Genomic DNA, 20,913 nt, shown 5'->3' with positions numbered 1-20,913 from the left:
CGGGAGAAGCGGGTATTAGTGCATCAACAGATCGTGCTATTGGGTAGTGAACTACCTTCGTACAGTGTTGTCGGATGCCTGGGGGACAGTGGGGCACTGAAATGTGGAGACCACGAGTTACCTTTTCGATTTTCCGTGCCTGATATTTTACCACCGAGTTTCAAATGTGAAGATGGGGGAGTTGGGTATACTATATTGGCCGTCTTGGAATGGGGGCGAAGGAGGAGGAGAAAGGTTTCTGTCAGAATCCCCGTGGTTTTATCGTAAGTTATGCTTGTGGGATTTGCCGCGAATACGCGCGTCACTGATACTTTTTACACGACATTGAATGTAGAAAATACAACCTCCACCACATTCTCGCACCGCAAGTCGGCCGTCGAGCCAGCACATCCGGTCTACCTAGTGTGCATCCCATCCCAAGCCAACCATCTGCCACACTCTCCAACCTTACCACTACTCCCTCCACATCCTTAACGTACCAGGTCACCCTGTTGTCCCGCTCCTACGCCTTAGATGAGACAATGATTGCCGATATCCACGTTGCCTCCCTTCCACCAGGCTGTAGAATAAAATGGGTTGAAATGACGTTACAGGCCCACGTTCAGGTCTCAGCGCAGCGACAGGTCAAAGATCTTGCGGAGACGATCCTGGTACACCGTATCGTGCCGCAACATGGTGGTGATCTATGGAGAAAGCGGGTGCACGTGCCCCTCGATAGCTTGCGGGGAGTTAAACCCAATCAACAAAGCAAGCAGCCAGTGATATCATTTGTCTCGCCTCTAATTTCGGTTCGACATAGTGTAAAGGTGAAGTTTGGTCTTGAGGCAGGCATAAAGGTGCGAAGTGTGACGGCAGGGGAGATACCAATTATTCTTCACGCAGCCGATGCGGGTGTTCAAAGGGAGGTGATGGCGTATGCCGTGGATGCTGTTCGCTCTGGAGACGTACAGAGAAGAAACAGGGTTGTGGAGCTGTGGAGGGATGCAGGTGGAATTGGCGGAGTGGGGTTACCCGTCCGAAGAGCCATGACGTGGTAGAAAAAAAGAAGTTGAGAAAGTGTGTTTACAAGTGTATTGTAGTAGTGTTGTACGTGTTTGAACCTGTTTTTTTTTATTCGACGGCGTAATGATTGCCGGAAGGTAGTAAATAATATGTGGGCCTCGTACTATGAAATACCCTTCCGCACGACCCTACCAGGATGCCCTACCACCTACTTGTATGCTGTGAGCAGAATCGGACGCGCTGATCTCATCACGGCGTGAGTCACTCCGGCTGTTCGTCCGAGCGCGACTTTTGTGGTCAGTCTTGCTTTTCGTCCTCCGACCGGGTCATTATCCACAATCCCTCAAACATGTCCCAACCCATCACAGCCAATACGCCTGTACCGCTGCGTTACGCGGCAGGAAGATTTGATATATACATTGTTGTCGACACGCGAGAAGTCAAACTCAAAAAAGACCGAAGTTACATTCAAGAACAGCTCGAGATGCACGGAATAAAGACGTTGACAAGAAGTTTAACCGTAGGCGATTTCCTATGGGTTGCCAAATTACGGGGAGGTAAGTACGGATTTCAAGACACGGCCTTAATCACGACCTCATACCTAACTTTATCTAAACTAGATGCATCCAACGAGGGACAAGAAGTTGTACTCGATTATGTTATTGAACGCAAAACAATGGATGACCTAATAGCAAGTATCAAGGATTCCCGATTCAAGGACCAAAAAGTACATGCCTAAACCTCTTTTTAACTCACACGTTTGACGGCAAAAGTACTTACCACCCCCAGCTCCGTCTAGGCAACAGCGGCCTTCGAAACACAATTTACCTGGTCGAAAAATCACCTAGCATGGTCCAAGCGCTCAATTTTGGGCTGACAGCGATTCGAACGGCCATGGCACAAGTTCAAGTTGTCAATGGATTCTTTTTGAAACAGACTGCGTCTTTGGATGAGACGATTGCCTATCTGGTTCGGTTGACGAAAGGGTTGATAGCAAAGTTTGGAGTATGTTTTCTACAGACCAATTCGCCACACATTAGATATATGCTTACCTGTAGTCGCTATAGAAACAGGACTTGCTTGCGATATCAAGTGAAGTACTGAATAGGGACACATTCAAAGAAACGCGGGCTTATTTGGAAGGAACACATGGATGTCAATGCCATCTGACCTTTGACGGGTATCAAGCCATAAACTCAAAGTCAAAAGAGTACAGGGTACAGGAAATTTGGACGCGGCAGTTGATGACGATAAAAGGTGTCAGTGGGGAGAAGGCTGTGGCTATTGCAAAGAATTATCCGACTATGAGAAGGTGGGGATATCTGATAACTTTGAGTACGAGCGCATCCCTGACATTTTAGTTTCCGGATCCTTAGTCTTTTGAAAGCACTAGCGGCATGTAATGATGATACAGAACGAGAATCACTGATCCGTTCAGCAGGTGGAAACGGGCGGAAAGCTATAGGAGGTGCTCTAGCGAAAAAGATTCGACGGGTGTTATGCTCACCAGTATACTAAAGCCAAACTACCATTTTAAATATCCATTCCAATAATGAAAGTGCTTATCTATAAATACATGAACCGTCAACCCAACTATCAATCGACCAATCACTGCCCATCACCGAGCCCTCTTCGCAATAGAGTTCGCTTTAATCTTCTCCTTGGTCAATTTTCTCAAATACTTTCTACTCAATTGCTCCTCTGGTGTCCAATCCTTTTTCGGCGGGTCGAGAAGAGACCATAGCCAGTCTGGGTAGGCGTCATCGGCCAGTGCGACCGGGTCCTTCCCGTCTTTCAGAATGTTAAGACCTTTCAGGACGGTGCCCTCTTTGCAAGAGGACGGTTCTGGGGGACCCTTGGGCTTTACCGTTGATGGAGGTTCTAGGCAGAATATTAGTTTCTAAGCTGTAAATCTTCCAGTGACACTGTATATACCTTGTGATGTTGCTGGTGCTGTGGTGGTGGTGGCTAGACGGGCAATAATGGAGCGGTGAAGCGATCGGGAAGGGAGGAGACGAAGTGCGCACGGCGTTCGAAGCATTTTGTCACAATGTGGATGGGACAATGGTTGGGCCAATGTCCGTTACAAGTCAACAGTGGCAGGATCTCGGCTAGCTTCAAACATTACAGAGTCCTTGTCCTTAAGGTTTGCTCCCAGTTGCCATGGAGATTCCACTCGCGCGTCCGAACGTCCGGTCGCGTCACTTGAGGAACGCGTCTCTCGACGAACAAACGAACGACGACGACGACGCAGGAAGCATCCCACGGCACGCACGTTCCAACCGCAGGCTTCACCTAATTGTGTTCATTGTTGTGAGTGGGTAAGAAGGGGAGTATGGGTGGACCTATCCGTACAAACCACGGCGATCACGGGGAAGGTCGACCGCATCCTTACGCCAGAAAGGTGTGTGGAGTTTCACATAAAGAACAACATGTCGCATTTTCACTCACGCTATCTTCTGTTGGTGCATACTGCTACTTTAGCCAAAGAAAAATGGTAAGCACCGCGAGTCTGGCGTTAGGCGTTCATTTCTTTGATTGCAATGTTAATGTTCCTTGAAGACGACCTCCGAGAAGACAATGGCTTCGTCTTTAAACCCAGCAAGAGCATCAAATTGGAAAGCATAACACCAACCGAGTCCCCAAACTCCCCTCAACCCAAAAAGAAGACGAAGGAATCTCTCCCCGAACCGAATCCAAACGCATCCCGTCGGAAAACGACCATCGCAGTCCCTGGTGGACCCCTCAACCTTCGCGTCCAGACTCTCCGTCGTTCTTATGCTCCTTCAAAACTTTCTGAAGGAGATTATACTGTGAACTTACCATCGAGTGATACGCCAATCATTGAGCGAAATAAGCAAATGAGAAATAGTGGCGGACGGAGAAGGTCAAGTTTAGGATTACGGGGAAAGAGGGTGTCTGCTGCACATAATGGATTATGTCGTGAGTTCTTTTCCCTAGTTGCCCCTTGCGGTGAAAGGGCTCGATTAACATGATTGGATGATCTGGCTTGGTTTTTAGCGCCGCCTCACGAAACGATCGACCCATCTGATTTCTACCGACACATTGATGCGGAGTTATCTGATCCTAATCGAATGAGGCAGCTTTTAGTTTGGTGCGCCCAACGGACGTTGGATGGACAAAGCAATGAGAATAAGGAGGACCCGGCTGATAATCTTGATCGAATATGTATGGTTTGTGACTCCGTTCGAACCTCATCCAACTGCTTGTTAATCTGATTGATGTTGATCTCCAGTTCGGGAAATACAGGAAGATGTTATTGCTGGACTGACAAGCAAAAAAATCAATACATCATGGTATCATCGCCCAGTAAGTCTTTCTGTACGACACATAGGTGCATGGGAATAGACGGATATTCATATCATGACATCTACAGGCTGATTCAACACCACAGCCCGAAACACCCAAAAAATTACCACATCCCCAAAATGAAGCAAGCGCCCGACAATTAGAGGAATACCAACGCGATCTGGAGAGGTACTTTCCCACAATGTCAACACTTTTCCTATCTTTGCTCACTTTGACCCCATTCCAGACTCAAAGCTGAAGAACAACAATGGATCTCTCTACTCAAAGATCACACCGCAGCTCATGCGGATGTTATTGCACGTCTCGAATCCAAACCTGAGCATGAACTTGTTGAGCCATCTCTGAATGATGACGAACGGGCAATACTTGAAGAAGTATGCTCCGGTGATTTTACAAAGTCCATAGACGGGTGGATGGCAGAACAATATGACTCCCTACAATTAGAGGTACGTTCGATCAGAATATTTTCACCCTCGATGCTACTGACGAATCTTGCTCAGTTGGACAATGTTGACCACGTTTTACGTCAAACAACGGCCTTTGAGCATAGGACACGGAGATTCACTGATCAGGTCTTTGAGAAGGTCTTGAAAGCGTACGAGGAAAAAGACAGAAAGGAGAAGGTGGCGGACCCGATGGACATTTTGAGACTGCTGTCAACAGCCAAGCCCTTAGGGGATATATAGAAAGGAGGTGGATGTCGCAATTTAGTGTATAGATATTATACAGCGTACTCTATGATTCTGTCTGCGACACTCAGCTGTGCTGTACATTGTCATGAGAATCAGATAATCCATTTGAGTAGGGCAAAAAGAAGTGTCCCAAGTCTTCGCCTTATATTACAATCATGGTACACAAGTAAATACAAGAGTTTGGCACGAACCGACATGCGGCCATTCCTCAGCCCACTACAGCATACACATGGATGGAAAGAACTGCCAGGGAAAACAAAAAGTAGGTAAATTGCGGAAGGAAGACACCAAAGGAGAGTACGAAGGACGACAGGAGCACTTTCATCATGAGGCGGACCTGAGAGCAGAGGTGACATGAGACGCGACATCTGAGACAATCAATCAATGGGGTAATACCTGATTTCTTTGCTTTACAGCCTCTTCTTTCTCCTCCGCCAACTTCCGTTGCAAAGCTAGTTGATATTCTGCCTCTAGGCGTATACGTTTTGCTCGCAAGTCCTCCACCTGTCGATCCATTTTTGCGATATGTTCATCGGCTTTGGCAATTGCTGCTTCATGTTTCGCTAGTTTTTCTTTCTCAATTCGGAGGTTCTTCAAACGTGTTTCATACTCGGCCTGTAAAATGGCATAAGCCCTTCGCCCACCGTGAATTATCATACGAAAAACATAAAAGCATACCTTGGTTTTGTTCACTGCCTCCTCCATCAATTTGCGAATTGAATCATCATATCTCTTCAATCTGCTAATATTCACGCTTAATTCATCTATCGACTGCGCCATATCGTACACCTCCAAGGCAGACCCGGTACCGAAAGACATAACAGCACGTATGTAGTCAGCTTTTCGACTAGCTTGCCCATAACATTCTTTTATTTGACGCGATGCCGACGCAAAGTCGAGTGGTTCTGAATCCGTTTGAGTGCTATCGGTGGCTTGTGTGGGACGTGGTATGATCTTGTCAGGTACTGCAGCTGGTGCAATTGGGAAAAGGGTTCGCACTGGAGGAGGTGTATTCTCCGGTTCAGAAATGTCAATGGGTTCCGGTGGCTGAGGTAAGGGTGTCATAGATCGTGTTGGAGAGTTTGATGCAAGGGAACTCGGAGGTGACTCTCCAGCCAGATCCGCAAAACTTGAATCAATGTCATCGACGAAATCGGGAGGCGGTATAGCAGAAGTTGGTCGCTCTTGCGTAACGGAAGAGAAGGAACGTTCAGGAGAAGAGTCTGAAGCAAGGGAGGAAGGCGGGGACTCTGAGGAGAGCGGACGAGAAACGTTTGCTGTAAGCATGTTGGGGTGCCTTTAGTACGCGAGGATGGAAAGCTTCGTGCTGTTGACTCCATCGACACTTGCTCACGTGATCTAATTTAACCCAGAAGAGAATGATTGGTGACTTGTTTTTGTCCTGAACTTCCAGAACTTGAAGCCTTTGACACTGGCCATCCAACAAGCGATATGGAGCACCAAGACAATAATGATATGGATCTCGACGAGCTTCTTGCAAAGGCAACCGAAGTTCTCAAACAGCAACAAGCAGCCATGATGTAAGTTGCTGTCGTTGAAGAAGGATTTCAGGAGGACTTTACAATAACGGCATGGCCAAAGTTCATTGAAATCCATAACAGAAGAAAAGCCTTCCCCCCTCGAAACCGTGAAACTCGATCCTGGAGTCAAATCTGAGGAGCTATACATAGAAGATACCAACAAGTACGGCGCCGTGCGACTCCAAGCTGATCGAACTGTTATATTGAAGGAAGAGGCGAGTGGTTCCAAACTCTCAGAGAAAAGGAAGGTTCAGATTGGACCAGAAGCGATAAACGTACAATCTGCGCCGGAGACGTTACCACCTGCATTAGATTGGGATAAGAAAAAGAAGAAAATTGTAAGTTGGATTATTATGATGCATTACTGCTCAACTATCCACTAAGCAACGCGACTCCAGATGGAGAAGGAAACGGCGGGACCAAAATGGTTTGATATGCCTGCACCCGACATGACAGAGGAAATCAAGCGCGACCTTCACATTCTCAAATCCCGTGCGGTTATCGACCCCAAACGGCACTACAAGAAGGGCACAATGAAAGCCTTGCCAAAGTTCTTTCAGGTACACTTTCTCTATTTCTCATTTATATCTTAATTACTTGTTTGACCAAGTTGCTTGCCGCAGATTGGAACGATCGTTCAAGGACCCACAGAGTTCTTCTCTAGCCGCCTCACCCGTAAAGAGCGCCGGGATAACATTGTCGACGAGTTATTGGCTGATAATCAAGCAAAGTCATATTACAAGAGGAAGTTCTTGGAAATCCAGGAACAAAAGAATAATTTCACTCGGAAGGGCTTCAAGAGAAGAAAGGATAGAAAGTAGGAGGGTTTCGTCATGTATATATAATGCAGTTGAAGCTGCCATGTATTTTATAGATAACATTACAATAGTCGCATCAATTTCATGAACCGACAATACAATACAATCACGCAGCTCAGTTAGATATCATGGTCTTTTCTCCACTCTATTATTCTTTTTTCCAAAGCAATACAAAAAAAGAAATTTACAGTCGTGTCTTATGTCTTGCAAAAGGTAAGCTTATAAGCTTACAGACATCGTCAAAACAATGCCTTTCCTCAACCAACGAAAGTCGCTGGTGCTTTTACTCCAAAAACATAGGGTATCAAAAGCACCATTGACAATATAAGCCGCATGTATATGCGCCTTGCTACGTGTGGGGGACAGTGTGTCCTGCCACTATTCAGATTTGGGCTGTGCGGGTCTGGGTTGGACCAAAATTACTGTGTGCTGCCCACCCGCACTAGCTGTGATGGCTTCTCGACCCTTAAAGTCAACATGGAAAGGGGCTTCTTCGTCTCCAGCTCCTTGGTTCGCTAATTGTCCCATATCGCCATAGCCCCATGTATAAAAGTTGCTCACGGTTTCGTTTTCCACCGGATGGCAGACAGCAAGAGAGAACGAGCCGTTGGCACTGATGGAACGAACATTGGAAAGGGTTGGGATCTTGACTGGCGTGTCCTGGCGCTCCACGGTGTTGCCCAGTCCGAGCTGGCCAGAGTCGCCACGTCCAAAGGCGTAGACATCCCCTGGGGTTCAAGGCCTGGTATGAGTAACCCACAACCTCGCGGTAACTTTCTATTGAACACTTCAAGTATCCATACCTTTATCATCTAGTAATAGTGTGTGATGCTCACCACCGGCGATGGCTTGGAGGCCGTTTTCGGGATCCACCCCATCAATAAGCATGGGATCATAAACTTCTTCTGACGTTGGACCGACACCTAACTGTCCGTAATTGTTCAGGCCGTAGGCGTAAACGGCATTGCTTTCGTGAACAAGATATGTAGTATATCCTCCACAGAACACCCTGGTGAAGTTCTTTTTCACACGACGCCCGTTTTTACTGATGCCCTTGGGATAAAAGTTGATACGGCGCGGTATGAGAGAACCTTCTTTAGTGTGACGGGAAATGACTTTGTGACCGAGCTGGCCTTGTTCGCCGACGCCCCAGGTGTACATCTTGCCTAAAGTTCTTGTAGATTAGTTGCACGCTCACTAAATTACTGTTCTGCTCGGAACGCGTACCCTCTTTAGTGATTGCGACCAAATGATTGGTACCGGCGGCGATCTGAGCAACATGCTTGGGAAGCTCCTTCACGAGCCTTGGGCGCGGCTGAATTTCGATACCAGGGTAATAGCCGAAGATACCAGTTGAATTGCGGAACGTGCCCCAAGTGTATACTCTGAGAAACATTAGGAAAATCAGACCATTATACGATGACGATCCACAATTAACATTCCACTGAACTTACTGTCCCTCTTTTGTAAGAGCTGCGCTAATAGAATCACCACATGCCACTTGAACTACGACTTTGTCTTCCAAGCCTTCGACCGGAGCAGGTTCGGTCTCTTCACCCCCACGACCAAGGGCCAACTGATCGTTGCAGCCCCAACTATACATCTATCAATTTCAGGAGCGCACATTTCAATGCAGGTTCAGGATGCGCGATTACAAAAAGAGTGAAGCTCTTACCTTGCCATTGATGTCAAGAGCAATATTGTGCAAGCCGCCAGCGACAATGGATACAATTTTCTTGTCGCGAAAGTACTGCAATAGACCCACTCTTTCTTTTTCCAAGACGTCCGGGCCGAGCCCTAACTGACCACAGTCGCCACTACCGACGACAAAAACGTCACCAGTCCTAGTATATGGGAAGGGAATGTTGAAGTCTGACACTGTGTGGACAATAGATAGGTAAGCTTCCGCTCAACCGGATGAGATCTAATCAGATTGCTTCAAACAACAGGTTGCTGTCACTCACCAGCTTTTTGTCTCTTGGCGCGCGGAGAGGTTTGAGTAGGTTTGCCATTTACTTGATCGCCGCCTTTCTCCTTTGTAATCGACGTCACTTCTTCTGGTTCAGGCGTCAGGCTGCTCTCGTTGCGACCACGTTTTCTTGCTGGGGCAGCTTTTTTAGCACCCTTCTTTGGGCTAGGGGATGGACTTTGCTTCTTGCTGGAATTCTTTTTGGGACTAGTGGATGGACTTTGCTTCTTGCTGGAGTTCTTTTTGGGACTAGTGGACGGACTGCGCTTTTCCTTTGAGATGGGTGATGCTACAGCCCGGGCTGCTGCTTTGCGTGTCGGTCTAGTCGACTGTCGAGGCATCGCAACAGTTGTAAGATCGCTAAGCGTTCAGTGGGTATATGTGGTTCGAGATGCGCTTTCTCCGTGTTAAATTAGTTGCTCTTTCCAAGGATGAGTAAGTTTGGATGTAGATGTAGATTTGCGGTCGGAGTAAGCAGTGTGAAAAAGTTCCGAACTCACAAGAATGGAATCAGATTCATGGTGAGAAAGCTTGATGACCCACCAAATGTGGTTCCATCCTAAAATCACGTGATTAGGTTGACGTGTCGCTTTTGGGCCTTTGGACTTTCAGTTCTTTACAGAATCCATCAGCATTTGAAAAACGCGCAGGTTGAGCCAACCGACGAGAACAGTGGAAAGGCTGAACACACAGGAAATATACTTCAAAGACGATAACACGCTCCTATTCTATTCCCCCTTGAGAAACGCGCAAAAGTATCACCATGTCAGAAGAGAAGATGCAAAAGGATTATTCCGGGATTGTGGACGTCCAGCTGCCGGAAATTGAGCAGACGGCAAAGGTACCGTTGGTTTTGGTTGGGGAAGTGGAGGCTATGAGCGAGAGGACACCGGCACTTCTTTTGGTCGTTTCAGGAAAACTAATTGATCCTACAGCAAGGAAACATAACCGAAGCGCTCGAAAAATTGCTAGCCCTGGAAAAGCAAACACGTGTGGTATGCCTTCTTCTTTCTGCGATAGTCGCAGTTTTCCTTCGATTCTCTCGGCTAAAGAGATATGTTGCTTTCCAGGCTGCTGACATGATTTCAAACTCGAGATTGCTTATCGCTGCCATGCAAATTTGCCGACTTTCGGGAGACTGGAAGCTGTTGAATGAACACATCATACTACTCTCAAAGAAGCATGGACTATTGAAGCAGGTGAGATTGCAATATCATGAATGAGAAGAATACGGGGACGTACTTACTTGGACAACAGGCTGTTACCAAAATGATTCAAGAGGCCATGACATATATCGACCAAACTCCTGATATGCCGACGAAGTTAGAACTTATCAATACATTGCGCACGGTGACCGAGGGCAAGGTATGGAATAACGGCCACGTTGTTCTTTCATGTGTCAGATTTTGACCAGGTTGTTTCGGCAGATCTTTGTGGAGGTTGAGCGTGCACGTTTGACTCGAACCCTGGCCAAAATAAAGGAAGATGAGGGTAACATCGTGGAAGCTGCCGATATTTTACAGGATGTCCAGGTATAGTGGTGTGTCAGTCAAGTTATACAATCTTTGACTTGTCACTGAAATCCTTGTTTTTGTGTCAGGTGGAAACATTCGGTTCTATGGACAAGCGTGAGAAGACGGACTTCATTCTGGAGCAAATGAGACTCTGCTTAGCCAAGAAGGACTTCCCTCGCGTTCAAATCATAAGTCGCAAGATCAGCACGAAATACTTCAAAGCCACAGAGACCCAGGTAAGATAAGTTCTGAACCTTCACTATCTGACGGAGTTCGATCTAACGAAACTTCTGCGTAGGATCTTAAATTGCGCTATTATGAGTTGATGATTCAATATGCCCTGCATGAGAATCAATACCTGGATGTTTGCAAGTACTTCCGTGAGATTTATGATACCCCTTCCGTGCAAGAGGATGAAGCAAGAAAAACAGAGGTAATGTCGTTAATGCGTCCTTGTATGCCCCACATGTCTTCGAGCTTCCCAATAACAATACTTCAGGTCCTTAGAAATATCATTTTCTTCGTCGCTCTAGCGCCCTATGACAACGAGCAGTCGGATCTGATTCACCGTGTTTACGAGGATCCCTTCTTGGCCAAGATTCCACTTTACAAGTATGTGGGTCTATCTGCCTACAACCACGAGTTCAGCTGACTAACACTGGATGTAGGGAGTTCACAAAGTGCTTCATAATTATTGAGCTCATGCGATGGCCAAAAATGGAGGAAATCTATGGAACCATGTGGCGAGAGAGCTTCGTATTCGACCTCAAGAACGAGGACGGACAAAAACGGTACAAGGAGTTGCATAAGCGTGTTATTGAGCACGTAAGTTGAATTCTCCAGTGCGCAGATTCATAGAAGCTTGATCTTGACATTTGCGGCGATTTAGAACATTCGGGTTGTTGCAAAATATTACAATCGGATAACGGTGAAACGCCTGACTCAGCTCTTGGACTTGAGCCCATCGGTAAGATAGCGTCTTGGCCGTGTTTTGTATGCTACATTGCGGAAGACTCACCTGCCGCAAAACAGGAAACGGAGGAGTTCCTTTCCAATCTGGTTGTTAAAAAGACCATTTGGGCGAGAATCGACCGACCAGCAGGCATCGTTTCCTTCCAACAACGAAAGGATCCCAATGCGGTACTTAACGAGTGGTCCACCAACATTAACTCGCTGCTTGAACTGTATGTATTTTTGATCAGACGTGGTGCTTTGCGTCGATTCGATGACTTACCGTCGATACCATTTGCAGCATTGTGAAGACGACACATCTTATTACCAAAGAGGAGATGGTCAATAGTAGCGGGATTACGCAAGTTATCTGATTTTTTGAAGAATATATTTTCAGATTTCCCGAGAAAACCAACTGAACACCTTATTTCCTCCAATGTGGAAATTGCTCCAGCGCAATCAATATATTATGATTGTGTAGGATGATCGCGCTGTGTTTATCTATACATGATTTCGCTACTGTAACCCGTCGTGGAGACAGAAGATCATAATGGCATTCAAAAAGTGAATCAATTTGGGCAAATGTCTGTTAAGCTGTAATTCCAATATATATTGCAACGGATATTTCACCTCACGTGTCCGGCCCAACCTCGATCGGGGAGCCCATTCTTAAATGAGGTTTTACCGCGATCTTTGGCAATTGTGATCTGCATCTTTTGGAGAAGGCTGGCGAGACAAAACAGGAGGGATGCTGAGATTACAACATAAGCGGGTAGCATGTAAGGCACCTTTTACCCTTTTACTCTCGAGGTTCGAACACTCACCCGCAACGTTAGCATGGGCGTTCGGGGCAAACCGCCACAGCATCTCCCGCCAGTTTGCTACAACAACAAGTAAACCGTATGTTCTTTCTCTTTTCTCAAGTCTTTGTATGCCCATGTTTGAGATACGCTTCCTTATTTTAGACCCACTGCGGTTGTTCTAATGAATCTTGGGGGCCCTAAAGACCTCAATGAAGTACAGCCCTTCCTTCAAAACCTCTTTTCGGATGGAGACCTGATTCCCATCCCGTTTCAACAAACTGCGGCCAAATTCCTTGCCAAGCGACGAACACCCAAGATCCAGGAGCAATATGCTGCGATTGGTGGAGGATCCCCAATTCTGAGCTGGACAGAGAAGCAAGGGAAGATGCTGGAGGAAAGATTAGATAAGTTGTCACCACAAACAGGTGAGTTGCACGGCGCGTTCAGTATCAGGTTAAGACGATCAGTCGTAATTCTGGGCATCCGCTTTTGCAGCCCCCCACAAGAGCTACATTGCATTCCGCTACTCATCGCCATTAACCCCGGAAACACTCGCGGAGATGAAAAAAGACGGAGTAGAACGCGCTGTAGCGTTCAGCTTGTATCCACAATACTCCTGCTCAACTACTGGAAGCAGTCTGAATGAGCTGTGGAAGAATTTAAAAGTGCTGGATCCGGAGAACAAGATTCGCTGGAGCGTGGTGGATAGATGGCCGACACATTCAGGGTTGGTGGAGGTAGGCATCACATGTGACCTATATCAGTTGGCAATCGATATCCACGTGGAGCGGGTTGCAGAATTCTTACTCTTGGCTGTTAGGTATTTGCCAGACATATCGAGAAGGCATTGTTAGAGTACCCCGAAAATGAACGAAAGGATGCTGTTCTTCTCTTCTCCGCCCATTCCCTGCCCATGTCTGTTGTGAATCGAGGAGGTACTAATGGCAATTGGGGTATTCACCTTGCTTGCTCTCTAATTTTGTTCTCTTAAGATCCCTACCCGCAGGAGGTAGCCGCCACTGTACAAAGGGTGATGGAACGCCTGGGCTTTTCAAATCCTTACCGACTGATCTGGCAATCGCAAGTTGGTCCACGCGCCTGGCTGGGACCCCAAACGGATCAGGTGCTGGAAGGATATGCGAAGCTCGGCAAGAAAAATCTTCTTATGATTCCGATTGCTTTCGTCTCCGATCACATCGAGACACTCTTTGAGGTAGACGTTGAGTACGGACATCTCGCCAAGGAGGTATAGTAATTTGGCGGTTCATGTTATCTAAATATTGGTGTCCACTCTAATAAGAGTTCAAACAACAGAAAGGGCTTACGGGCTTCAAACGCGTGGAATCCCTCAATGATGATCCGGTCTTCATTGACGCTATGGCGGACCTCGTATCAAAACAACTAAGTTCGAAACGCCCGGTTTCGACCCAACTGGGTCTCCGCTGTCCGTTATGTACAAATGAAAAATGCGGGCAACAGAAGGAGTTTTTCGCAGGACAGGTTTTAGAATAGTGAGAGCTAGATTGTGACTGTGTGAACTGCATCGCCATTTTTGGCATCCCATTACATTCTTTTTTTCAATATTATTCATCTTGGGGTAACTGGCAAATACATCCATCATTACATAGGTATGAGAATCCGTTGGAACATTGGTTGTGTGAAAATGTTGGGAGGAATGAAGCTCGGACTTCAATCCTAAACCACGTGATAGTGCTTACATAACCTCCCACCTTTAACACCGACCGGACATCACAACCCAAACCGCCAGCGTTCTTCAACATCACAGAAGCAGCCATGATCCAGCCCTCTCACTCGCTCGTAAAATACGACAATCCCGTCCTCATTTCCCGAACGGATGCTTCCACCAAGTCACCTCTCAAAGGCACTGTCCTTGACAAAAAGATCGGTGCACCTCTTCCACCAGGAAAGAAGCAGCTTCCCCCTGTGGATGACAAGGGACGTCCCAAGACTCCCAGTCAGACCGAGGACATCTTAAATTCAATCTTGCCTCCTAGGTATTGAGTCTGCTGCGCGGGATCCACTTCGTTACGACTTTCGCTAATGCTGCTGTTGATGACAGAGAATGGGAAGAGACTGGGCAATTATGGGTTCAGAAAGTTTCCAGTACGCCGGCTACGAGGTTAGATGTCATTAACTTGCAGGTAGACCCATATTTGCCCGTGCTTTTCCTGGGATGCAGGTGCTAACGGCACGAAACAGGAGCAACTAGACCACATGCTTCAGAAGCGGCAAGCTCGCGAGACCGGGATTGACCCCGTCCGGAGGGAACTCTACAGTCAATGCTTTGGTAATACGCCCTCGCATCTCAATTTCCGGATTTCAATCAATCTAACAAGATATCATAGACGAACTTATTCGCCAGGTCACAATTTCGTGCCAAGAACGCGGTCTTCTCCTCCTCCGCGTCCGCGATGAAATCCGCATGTCTATCGCTGCTTACCAAACTTTATACGAAAGCTCCGTTGCTTTTGGTATGCGCAAGGCTTTGCAGGCTGAACAGGGCAAGGCAGATATGGAAAACAGGGTTCGTGTCCGACCGCTTTCGAGATCTGATGTTGGTGTTAATCGTGAACTGAAAAACATGCTTGTTTCCTTTAGATCAAGGAACTCGAAGAAGAAAAGCGACAATTGGAACAAAGTGTCTTGGAACTCAAAGCCAAATGTGAAGCCATCGAAAAGCGGGAGAGCGAGCGGAGAGCCATGGAGGAGCGTAAGCATGCCGAGGAGATTGCATTTTTGAAAAAGACAAATGTGCAGTTGAAGGTACGGAGATGCACCCATCCGATATTTTTGTGCCCTGCTTTAGTGCTAACCTGTAATGACAGACTCAACTGGAGGGAATCCTCAGTCCCCAAAAGAAGTAATTCGCCCAGCTGGTCGGCGCCAGAAAACACTGATTTCCGATAGTAATGCGTTTTTGCTTGTATTTATAGTAGTCTTCCTTTTTTGACAAAACACAACGTGCAAAATAATAACAAAAAATGCAAAAGATCTATGTGTACAATGTTGGGACTAGGTGATCCCTGCTATCCTCATTTCTTTTTTGGCATCTGATAAGTTGCCAATCTGTCGCTGCTGAGCCCCTTCGTATCTACATACCATCCACTTTGGCCATCTTCTTGTGCAGGCTTTGTTCGCTTTTTTGACTTATCTCGCGTAGACTCCACCTCCCCGTTTTCCTCACCCCGTTTTCGCTTGTGTCCAGACTCCTCACCCTTCTTCTTATGGCGCTTTCCTTCAGATCCAGCAATATGTACTTCCTCCTCGGGATGTTTTACGGCCAATTTCTTTCGGAACTCCTTCAGACGCTTCTTTCGACTTTTGCTCCACTTGGCCTTGTCTTTCTCAACCAGATCTTGTCGTCGGAAAGGTGCAAGTTTCTTCAATCCAATCAGCTCGTTCAGGTCGGCATCGTCGGCTTCGAGAACCTCTAATGGCGTCAACCCCCAATCGTCGGCGGCAACTTTACGGTATTTGAAGCGTGTTGGAAGGTCTCCAATCTGTGATGCAGGCGACTTAGCTTGGAATATGAGGATTAACGAGAAACATCACCCTTTTCTTCATACCATATCTTCATAGTCGAGCTGATAATATTCATCCAGGTACTGATCCAAAGACATTTTCCCTTCCTCCCCATTATCACTCTGCTTGTTTTTCTTGGACTTCTTGTCTTTTTTCGATTTACCTACAAGTTTACCACTGAGTTAAGTGGACTTGAATACATCAAGCCAACACGTAGACTCTCACCTTTTGATTCCTCAACCTGGTCCCCAACGTACTGTTCCCCACCTGGCAAGTAGTCGGCATCCATAATGAAATTCCCCTCATTGCCTTCCTGATGTGTCGGCTCCTTATTCCCCTCACCAACCCATTCGTCAGCCCATTCCCCAGCGTCCTCTTCTGCTCCCTCCTCCACAGACCATGCGCCGGCGTTCGGAGCGATATCACTAATATCAATATCGTCACCAAACTCCGGCTTGATATCACCATCCTCATCGTTGTAGTATCCTTCATTAAACGCTTCGGCCATTTTCTGATCAAACTCTTCGGGATCAAAGTCCTTTTCAAGGTCGACTTCGTTCAGTCCAACCACATCACCACCTGCAATCTGGCGAATTTGTTCCAAGCGTTTCCGGATCTCTTCCTTTTTGAGATTTTTGAGTCGTTTAAGTTCTTCAGTCTTCTTTGTATCTTCTGCCTCTTTTCGGGCCTTCTTAGCTTCACGCTGTCTTTTCCTCTTATCGTCCTTTCGCCGGATCGTGCCTTCAATGTTACGGGCATGTGTAACGATGTCAAAAGCGCCCCTTCAGAATCAGAGTTGCGGTCAGTGTCCAGTGGTCGCACAATTCCGACTTCTCTCTACTCACTCTTCTTCAAATCGGAAATTGTGCTGGCGCTCAAACTCTTCAGCTGCCTCAACTGCTTCCTCATCTTCCTCAATGTCACCTACAACCTCGTTGTAGGTTGGAATCTTTTGTGCCTCTTTATCGACCCATCCCCGATTCAAGATGTACCTGAGAAGACGAGTCAATCAGTACGCACGCCACAGTGATGGTAGTCCGACATGTACTCACTCCATCAAAAATGCCTCTTCAGGATTACGCACCTTGACAGCTTTGTAATCTCTATAGTCTTTCAATCCTTGTCCTCCGTCCTATAATTGCGCTACTATATCAGAGACAAGTTTCCAAAGCACCACAGCTGTCAGCAGCAGCGTACCGCGGCCATATTCTCCAAAAGGAACCTTCGATACTCCTCTTCGTCCCTTTTCTGCTCATCCTCACTTCTTGGCCTTATTGACAAAAAGTCATCCTCTCCATCATCGTCGGCCTCAATCGCAGACTTAAATTGTCGTTTGATCATATCCTGCTCCTCCGCATGCGTCAAGACTTTAGGTTTCCCCTCTTCGTCATCTCCTCCTTCCAAAAGCTGTCTTCGATGATAATCCTTCAACCGCATCGGCTTGCCATTTTGCTTCGCCTCCTTTTGCTTTTCCCTCCACTTGGCTCGAGCCTTTTCTATTTCCGCTTCCGAAAAGAAATGCTGTTTAGGATCATACACCTCAGGCTTTCCGGCACGGATTGTCGCAATTGTTTTCATTATTTGTGCATCGACTTCTGGAGTAACAAGCTCTCCAACTTCGTCTTCTTCTTCAGACTCTGAGTCGAAAGAACCTTCCTCCTCATCCACTTCATCGCCATATTTTGCCTTGACTTCAAATACGATATCTTAGTATGCCGGAAAAGTCGCCTCCATTTTTAACACTCACGCTGAGAAAATTCTTCAAAACGTTTCCTATTCTCATACTTTTCGGCAAAGTTTCGGTTTATGGTAAGTGTCACTTCCTCTTCTTCGTCCTCAAACATGTTGGCAAACTATGTTGACTGACGAGAAGCCGACGGGCGTCAAATGTTACGAAATGCGCAAAAACAAAATAAAAGTTCAAAGCCAGATTTCAGGTCAGAGCGCGTGTTGCTATGACAACAACCTCCAGCGCAGCTTCATTCATTGCTGCGAAGGACCTTGAGACTGCGATCGATCTACAGCGACACACAACACCTTTCCGGCTTTCCCAGTTGCAGTCACAGTCCCTCTGCGATCGTTGACAATCAGTAGGCGCACTCACAATGGACTTTCAAAACCGTGTCGGATCAAAGCCGGGGTCCGCCGGCGTGGCGGGTGGATCCGAATCGAACGTAGACCGTAGAGAGCGACTTCGAAAGCTCGCTCTTGAAACCATCGACCTCGCAAAGGATCCATATTTCATGAAAAACCATCTTGGCTCGTACGAGTGCAAGCTTTGTTTAACTCTACACAACAACGAGGGTTCCTACCTTGCGCACACACAGGGAAAGAAACATCAAACCAATCTCGCCCGTCGGGCAGCTAAAGATGCACGGGACACTCAAACTGTTGGGATACCTGATGCAACAGGAGCCGTCGGACCTCGAATTGTTCCAAAAAAAGTTGCTGTGAAGATTGGGCGCCCGGGATATAAAGTCACCAAGATTCGGGATCCACATACAAGGCAGCTTGGTTTGCTCTTCCAAATCCAATATCCTGAAGCAGCTGAGGGAATCAAACCACGACACCGATTTATGTCCGCATATGAACAGCGACAAGAGGAGCCCAACAAGTACTTTCAATACCTCCTCTTTGCGGCAGAGCCGTACGAAACGATATCTTTTAAAGTACAAAGCAAGGAAATTGATAAGACTGAGGGGCGATTTTGGACATTTTGGGATCCGGATGCACGGCAATTTCATTTGCAGTTCTTTTTCAAACACGATAGACCGGGATACAGCGGTGGTGGTGGTGGAGCGGGGATGGTGATGGATAGGGGCAGGGCTGCTTTGATGGGGATGCCCGAGCCTGGAACGAATCCGCTGAATCCTTACAGCTATGGTGCGCCGGCACCACAACCGACGTTCATACGCCAGTGATTTCGTTGGATCTGACGGATAAATGGATGTTGGTGGCGGAGGGTGTCCGGTTTTTCCTGTATAAAACAGTATGCAAATCCCTAATTCTTTGTAAGTTGATGCATTTACTATGCCCGTGTTGTGTTTTATCCACGGAGCATTTAAAAGGCGAGGTTCACTACATTGGTGCGTGCCATTCAATGTGATCATTAACACTCAGTAGTGGGTGTCCGTAGTAGCTGTCATCCTTTGACCTATCTGAAGTTGCAAATCTTGGCTAGTATTATTTATCCAGTTAATGAATAGTTAATTCCTTAAAGTCAACATGAAATATTGCTCCCCCAGCGAATTGTTGAGGAGGGCTGGTTCTCAATCTTTCGTTGCATCGAAAATACACATCCGCTGCCCAAAAGTTCGCTCCGTTATTTCGCACAATATATGACCATGTGTTTTTTATCAATTGCCTAGGCACAAGCCATATTACTGTAAAACGGGAATATGAATTATAAAATGGATATCATGTCGCGAATGAAATGCGGTTCGTTCCACAACAGTTAATCCTGGTTATCTCCATTCCTTTCTTGGGCTTGCCGAGATCTCCACAATTTGGACAGAATAATCTCCCGAATTTGTACGCTGAAAATGTCAGGACGACCTACCCGAGTGGTGTTTGGTACGTTGCCTAGAACTGAATGATCACCATGTTCCACCCTCTCACCGTTTTACTTTTCTCTATAGTGGGCAATATTCCCTGTATGTCCATCTTACGCCCGTCACAGATCTTTCCAAAGCTCACCACTGCTTTCCATAGACGATTTAACAGAACCACAATTAATTGACATATTTAAAGAAGTAGGCCCGGTTGTTTCATTTCGACTGGTTTTTGACCGCGAAACAGGGAAGCCAAAAGGATATGGCTTCTGTACCTTCCAAGGTATGCGATGAAATATGCAAAGTGCTTAATCTGCTGATAGCTCAAAACAAAACCAGATGCGGAAACTGCCGCCAGTGCAGTGAGGAATTTGAATAGTTACGATGTGGGAGGTCGGCAGTTGCGTATAGATTTTGCGGAGAGTGACAAGGAGGATTCAGGCGGCGCGGGACGCGCACCTCCTCCCGATGATGTACGCTTTTGTCGGGGTTTGCCTTGTATATCCTTCGTTAACAGCTCCATATGGATGACAGAGAAACAGAAATATGCCCCAACCGACCCAAATGGCCCCTCCGACAGTCATACCTGGACAGTCGTCAACCGATGTCATTAATAAGACTCTATCTTCTTACCCTCCCGAACAAATGCTAGAAGTCTTGTCTCAGATGAAGGTAATTGGGAATGCATTGAGTACAAGATTGAGCAAAGATTAAGGACTTTTCTTCCTTTCATATCTACAGTTCCACGTTCAAAGTAACCCGGACCAGGTCCGGGCGCTGTTGACCGAGAATCCTCAGCTTTCCTACTCTTTATTCCAAGCATTGTTGGTGATGAACGTGGTGGAGCCTGCAATAATGCAACGGATCTTGCAAAGCCAAGCGATAGCACCGCAGCAGAGACTGGCAACTTCCGTCGTCAACCCTCCTTTCATACCCGCAACTCTACCTGGTGCAATTCCGCCAGGTGCTGTTGGCCACTTCCAAACCCAACCATTCGTACCACCGAACCCACAGTTACCAGTGGCTGTCCCCACTGGATTACCTGCACAACCAACGGTGCCAGTCATGCCAACTGCAGCACCCCAGATCAGTAAGTACCAACAGAAATAGTCTTCTGCCTGTCATGAAATTGACCTGCTGCGGATCCGATTATAGACGACATACTTCAGGAGCAACAGAAGGTGGGTGAATCTTGTTGT

At 46.8% G+C, this 20,913-nt stretch overlaps 13 protein-coding genes across 13 annotated transcripts; 9 read left to right on the top strand and 4 right to left on the bottom strand.

Moving 5' to 3' along the window:
• Positions 1 to 581: 581 nt before the first annotated feature.
• SPPG_08967 (uncharacterized protein) lies at positions 582 to 1,037 on the top strand (the record flags this gene model as incomplete). Its single annotated transcript, XM_016757117.1, has 1 exon — positions 582 to 1,037. One exon carries the CDS (start codon positions 582 to 584, stop codon positions 1,035 to 1,037), a length of 456 nt encoding a protein of 151 aa, XP_016610868.1.
• Positions 1,038 to 1,306: 269 nt separating this feature from the next.
• Positions 1,307 to 2,591, top strand: SPPG_01909 (uncharacterized protein). Its single transcript, XM_016750218.1, has 5 exons — positions 1,307 to 1,559; positions 1,623 to 1,729; positions 1,792 to 2,007; positions 2,070 to 2,314; positions 2,379 to 2,591. The coding sequence occupies exons 1-5, from the start codon at positions 1,352 to 1,354 to the stop codon at positions 2,518 to 2,520; spliced, it is 918 nt and encodes a 305-aa protein (XP_016610867.1). The 5' UTR covers positions 1,307 to 1,351; the 3' UTR covers positions 2,521 to 2,591.
• On the bottom strand, positions 2,481 to 3,124 carry SPPG_01908 (mitochondrial 54S ribosomal protein YmL37). The gene is made up of 2 exons (XM_016750217.1): positions 2,938 to 3,124; positions 2,481 to 2,883 (listed from the first exon to the last, which is right to left on the bottom strand). Exons 1-2 carry the CDS (start codon positions 3,041 to 3,043, stop codon positions 2,621 to 2,623), a joined length of 369 nt encoding a protein of 122 aa, XP_016610866.1. The 5' UTR covers positions 3,044 to 3,124; the 3' UTR covers positions 2,481 to 2,620.
• Positions 3,125 to 3,224: 100 nt separating this feature from the next.
• SPPG_01907 (uncharacterized protein) lies at positions 3,225 to 5,210 on the top strand. Its single transcript, XM_016750216.1, has 8 exons — positions 3,225 to 3,406; positions 3,487 to 3,499; positions 3,565 to 3,945; positions 4,024 to 4,191; positions 4,259 to 4,332; positions 4,400 to 4,500; positions 4,559 to 4,778; positions 4,833 to 5,210. Exons 1-8 carry the CDS (start codon positions 3,338 to 3,340, stop codon positions 5,016 to 5,018), a joined length of 1,212 nt encoding a protein of 403 aa, XP_016610865.1. The 5' UTR covers positions 3,225 to 3,337; the 3' UTR covers positions 5,019 to 5,210.
• SPPG_01906 (uncharacterized protein) lies at positions 5,125 to 6,325 on the bottom strand. The gene is made up of 3 exons (XM_016750215.1): positions 5,703 to 6,325; positions 5,421 to 5,639; positions 5,125 to 5,361 (listed from the first exon to the last, which is right to left on the bottom strand). Exons 1-3 carry the CDS (start codon positions 6,309 to 6,311, stop codon positions 5,233 to 5,235), a joined length of 957 nt encoding a protein of 318 aa, XP_016610864.1. The 5' UTR covers positions 6,312 to 6,325; the 3' UTR covers positions 5,125 to 5,232.
• Positions 6,196 to 7,502, top strand: SPPG_01905 (uncharacterized protein). The gene is made up of 5 exons (XM_016750214.1): positions 6,196 to 6,303; positions 6,398 to 6,565; positions 6,627 to 6,903; positions 6,964 to 7,125; positions 7,189 to 7,502. Exons 2-5 carry the CDS (start codon positions 6,477 to 6,479, stop codon positions 7,384 to 7,386), a joined length of 726 nt encoding a protein of 241 aa, XP_016610863.1. The 5' UTR covers positions 6,196 to 6,303; positions 6,398 to 6,476; the 3' UTR covers positions 7,387 to 7,502.
• SPPG_01904 (uncharacterized protein) lies at positions 7,499 to 9,842 on the bottom strand. The gene is made up of 6 exons (XM_016750213.1): positions 9,348 to 9,842; positions 9,059 to 9,261; positions 8,838 to 8,986; positions 8,611 to 8,768; positions 8,187 to 8,549; positions 7,499 to 8,111 (listed from the first exon to the last, which is right to left on the bottom strand). Exons 1-6 carry the CDS (start codon positions 9,691 to 9,693, stop codon positions 7,762 to 7,764), a joined length of 1,569 nt encoding a protein of 522 aa, XP_016610862.1. The 5' UTR covers positions 9,694 to 9,842; the 3' UTR covers positions 7,499 to 7,761.
• Positions 9,843 to 9,972: 130 nt separating this feature from the next.
• SPPG_01903 (proteasome regulatory particle lid subunit RPN5) lies at positions 9,973 to 12,447 on the top strand. The gene is made up of 12 exons (XM_016750212.1): positions 9,973 to 10,193; positions 10,288 to 10,347; positions 10,423 to 10,551; positions 10,610 to 10,717; positions 10,780 to 10,884; positions 10,953 to 11,102; positions 11,165 to 11,299; positions 11,366 to 11,478; positions 11,535 to 11,691; positions 11,756 to 11,833; positions 11,899 to 12,050; positions 12,119 to 12,447. The coding sequence occupies exons 1-12, from the start codon at positions 10,116 to 10,118 to the stop codon at positions 12,189 to 12,191; spliced, it is 1,338 nt and encodes a 445-aa protein (XP_016610861.1). The 5' UTR covers positions 9,973 to 10,115; the 3' UTR covers positions 12,192 to 12,447.
• A 39-nt stretch (positions 12,448 to 12,486) lies between these two features.
• SPPG_08966 (ferrochelatase) lies at positions 12,487 to 14,250 on the top strand. Its single transcript, XM_016757116.1, has 7 exons — positions 12,487 to 12,596; positions 12,654 to 12,717; positions 12,783 to 13,045; positions 13,116 to 13,357; positions 13,441 to 13,555; positions 13,613 to 13,866; positions 13,935 to 14,250. The coding sequence occupies exons 1-7, from the start codon at positions 12,566 to 12,568 to the stop codon at positions 14,130 to 14,132; spliced, it is 1,167 nt and encodes a 388-aa protein (XP_016610860.1). The 5' UTR covers positions 12,487 to 12,565; the 3' UTR covers positions 14,133 to 14,250.
• A 137-nt stretch (positions 14,251 to 14,387) lies between these two features.
• SPPG_08965 (inner dynein arm light chain, axonemal) lies at positions 14,388 to 15,635 on the top strand. Its single transcript, XM_016757115.1, has 6 exons — positions 14,388 to 14,635; positions 14,701 to 14,782; positions 14,841 to 14,928; positions 14,987 to 15,165; positions 15,240 to 15,404; positions 15,467 to 15,635. The coding sequence occupies exons 1-6, from the start codon at positions 14,415 to 14,417 to the stop codon at positions 15,503 to 15,505; spliced, it is 774 nt and encodes a 257-aa protein (XP_016610859.1). The 5' UTR covers positions 14,388 to 14,414; the 3' UTR covers positions 15,506 to 15,635.
• A 27-nt stretch (positions 15,636 to 15,662) lies between these two features.
• SPPG_01901 (uncharacterized protein) lies at positions 15,663 to 18,128 on the bottom strand. Its single transcript, XM_016750211.1, has 7 exons — positions 17,911 to 18,128; positions 17,361 to 17,854; positions 17,216 to 17,295; positions 17,009 to 17,155; positions 16,389 to 16,945; positions 16,208 to 16,326; positions 15,663 to 16,141 (listed from the first exon to the last, which is right to left on the bottom strand). Exons 1-7 carry the CDS (start codon positions 18,005 to 18,007, stop codon positions 15,674 to 15,676), a joined length of 1,962 nt encoding a protein of 653 aa, XP_016610858.1. The 5' UTR covers positions 18,008 to 18,128; the 3' UTR covers positions 15,663 to 15,673.
• Positions 18,129 to 18,153: 25 nt separating this feature from the next.
• On the top strand, positions 18,154 to 19,299 carry SPPG_01900 (uncharacterized protein). Its single transcript, XM_016750210.1, has one exon. It carries the CDS (start codon positions 18,269 to 18,271, stop codon positions 19,082 to 19,084), a length of 816 nt encoding a protein of 271 aa, XP_016610857.1. The 5' UTR covers positions 18,154 to 18,268; the 3' UTR covers positions 19,085 to 19,299.
• A 406-nt stretch (positions 19,300 to 19,705) lies between these two features.
• SPPG_01899 (uncharacterized protein) lies at positions 19,706 to 20,903 on the top strand (the record flags this gene model as incomplete). Its single annotated transcript, XM_016750209.1, has 7 exons — positions 19,706 to 19,736; positions 19,802 to 19,816; positions 19,875 to 19,997; positions 20,054 to 20,187; positions 20,249 to 20,386; positions 20,456 to 20,804; positions 20,884 to 20,903. 7 exons carry the CDS (start codon positions 19,706 to 19,708, stop codon positions 20,901 to 20,903), a joined length of 810 nt encoding a protein of 269 aa, XP_016610856.1.
• Between the last annotated feature and the right edge of the window lie 10 nt (positions 20,904 to 20,913).

Source organism: Spizellomyces punctatus, assembly GCF_000182565.1.
Source record: "Spizellomyces punctatus DAOM BR117 chromosome Unknown supercont1.3, whole genome shotgun sequence".
Taxonomy (NCBI): domain Eukaryota; kingdom Fungi; phylum Chytridiomycota; class Chytridiomycetes; order Spizellomycetales; family Spizellomycetaceae; genus Spizellomyces; species Spizellomyces punctatus.
This window is presented reverse-complemented; position numbering and strand designations above follow the sequence as displayed.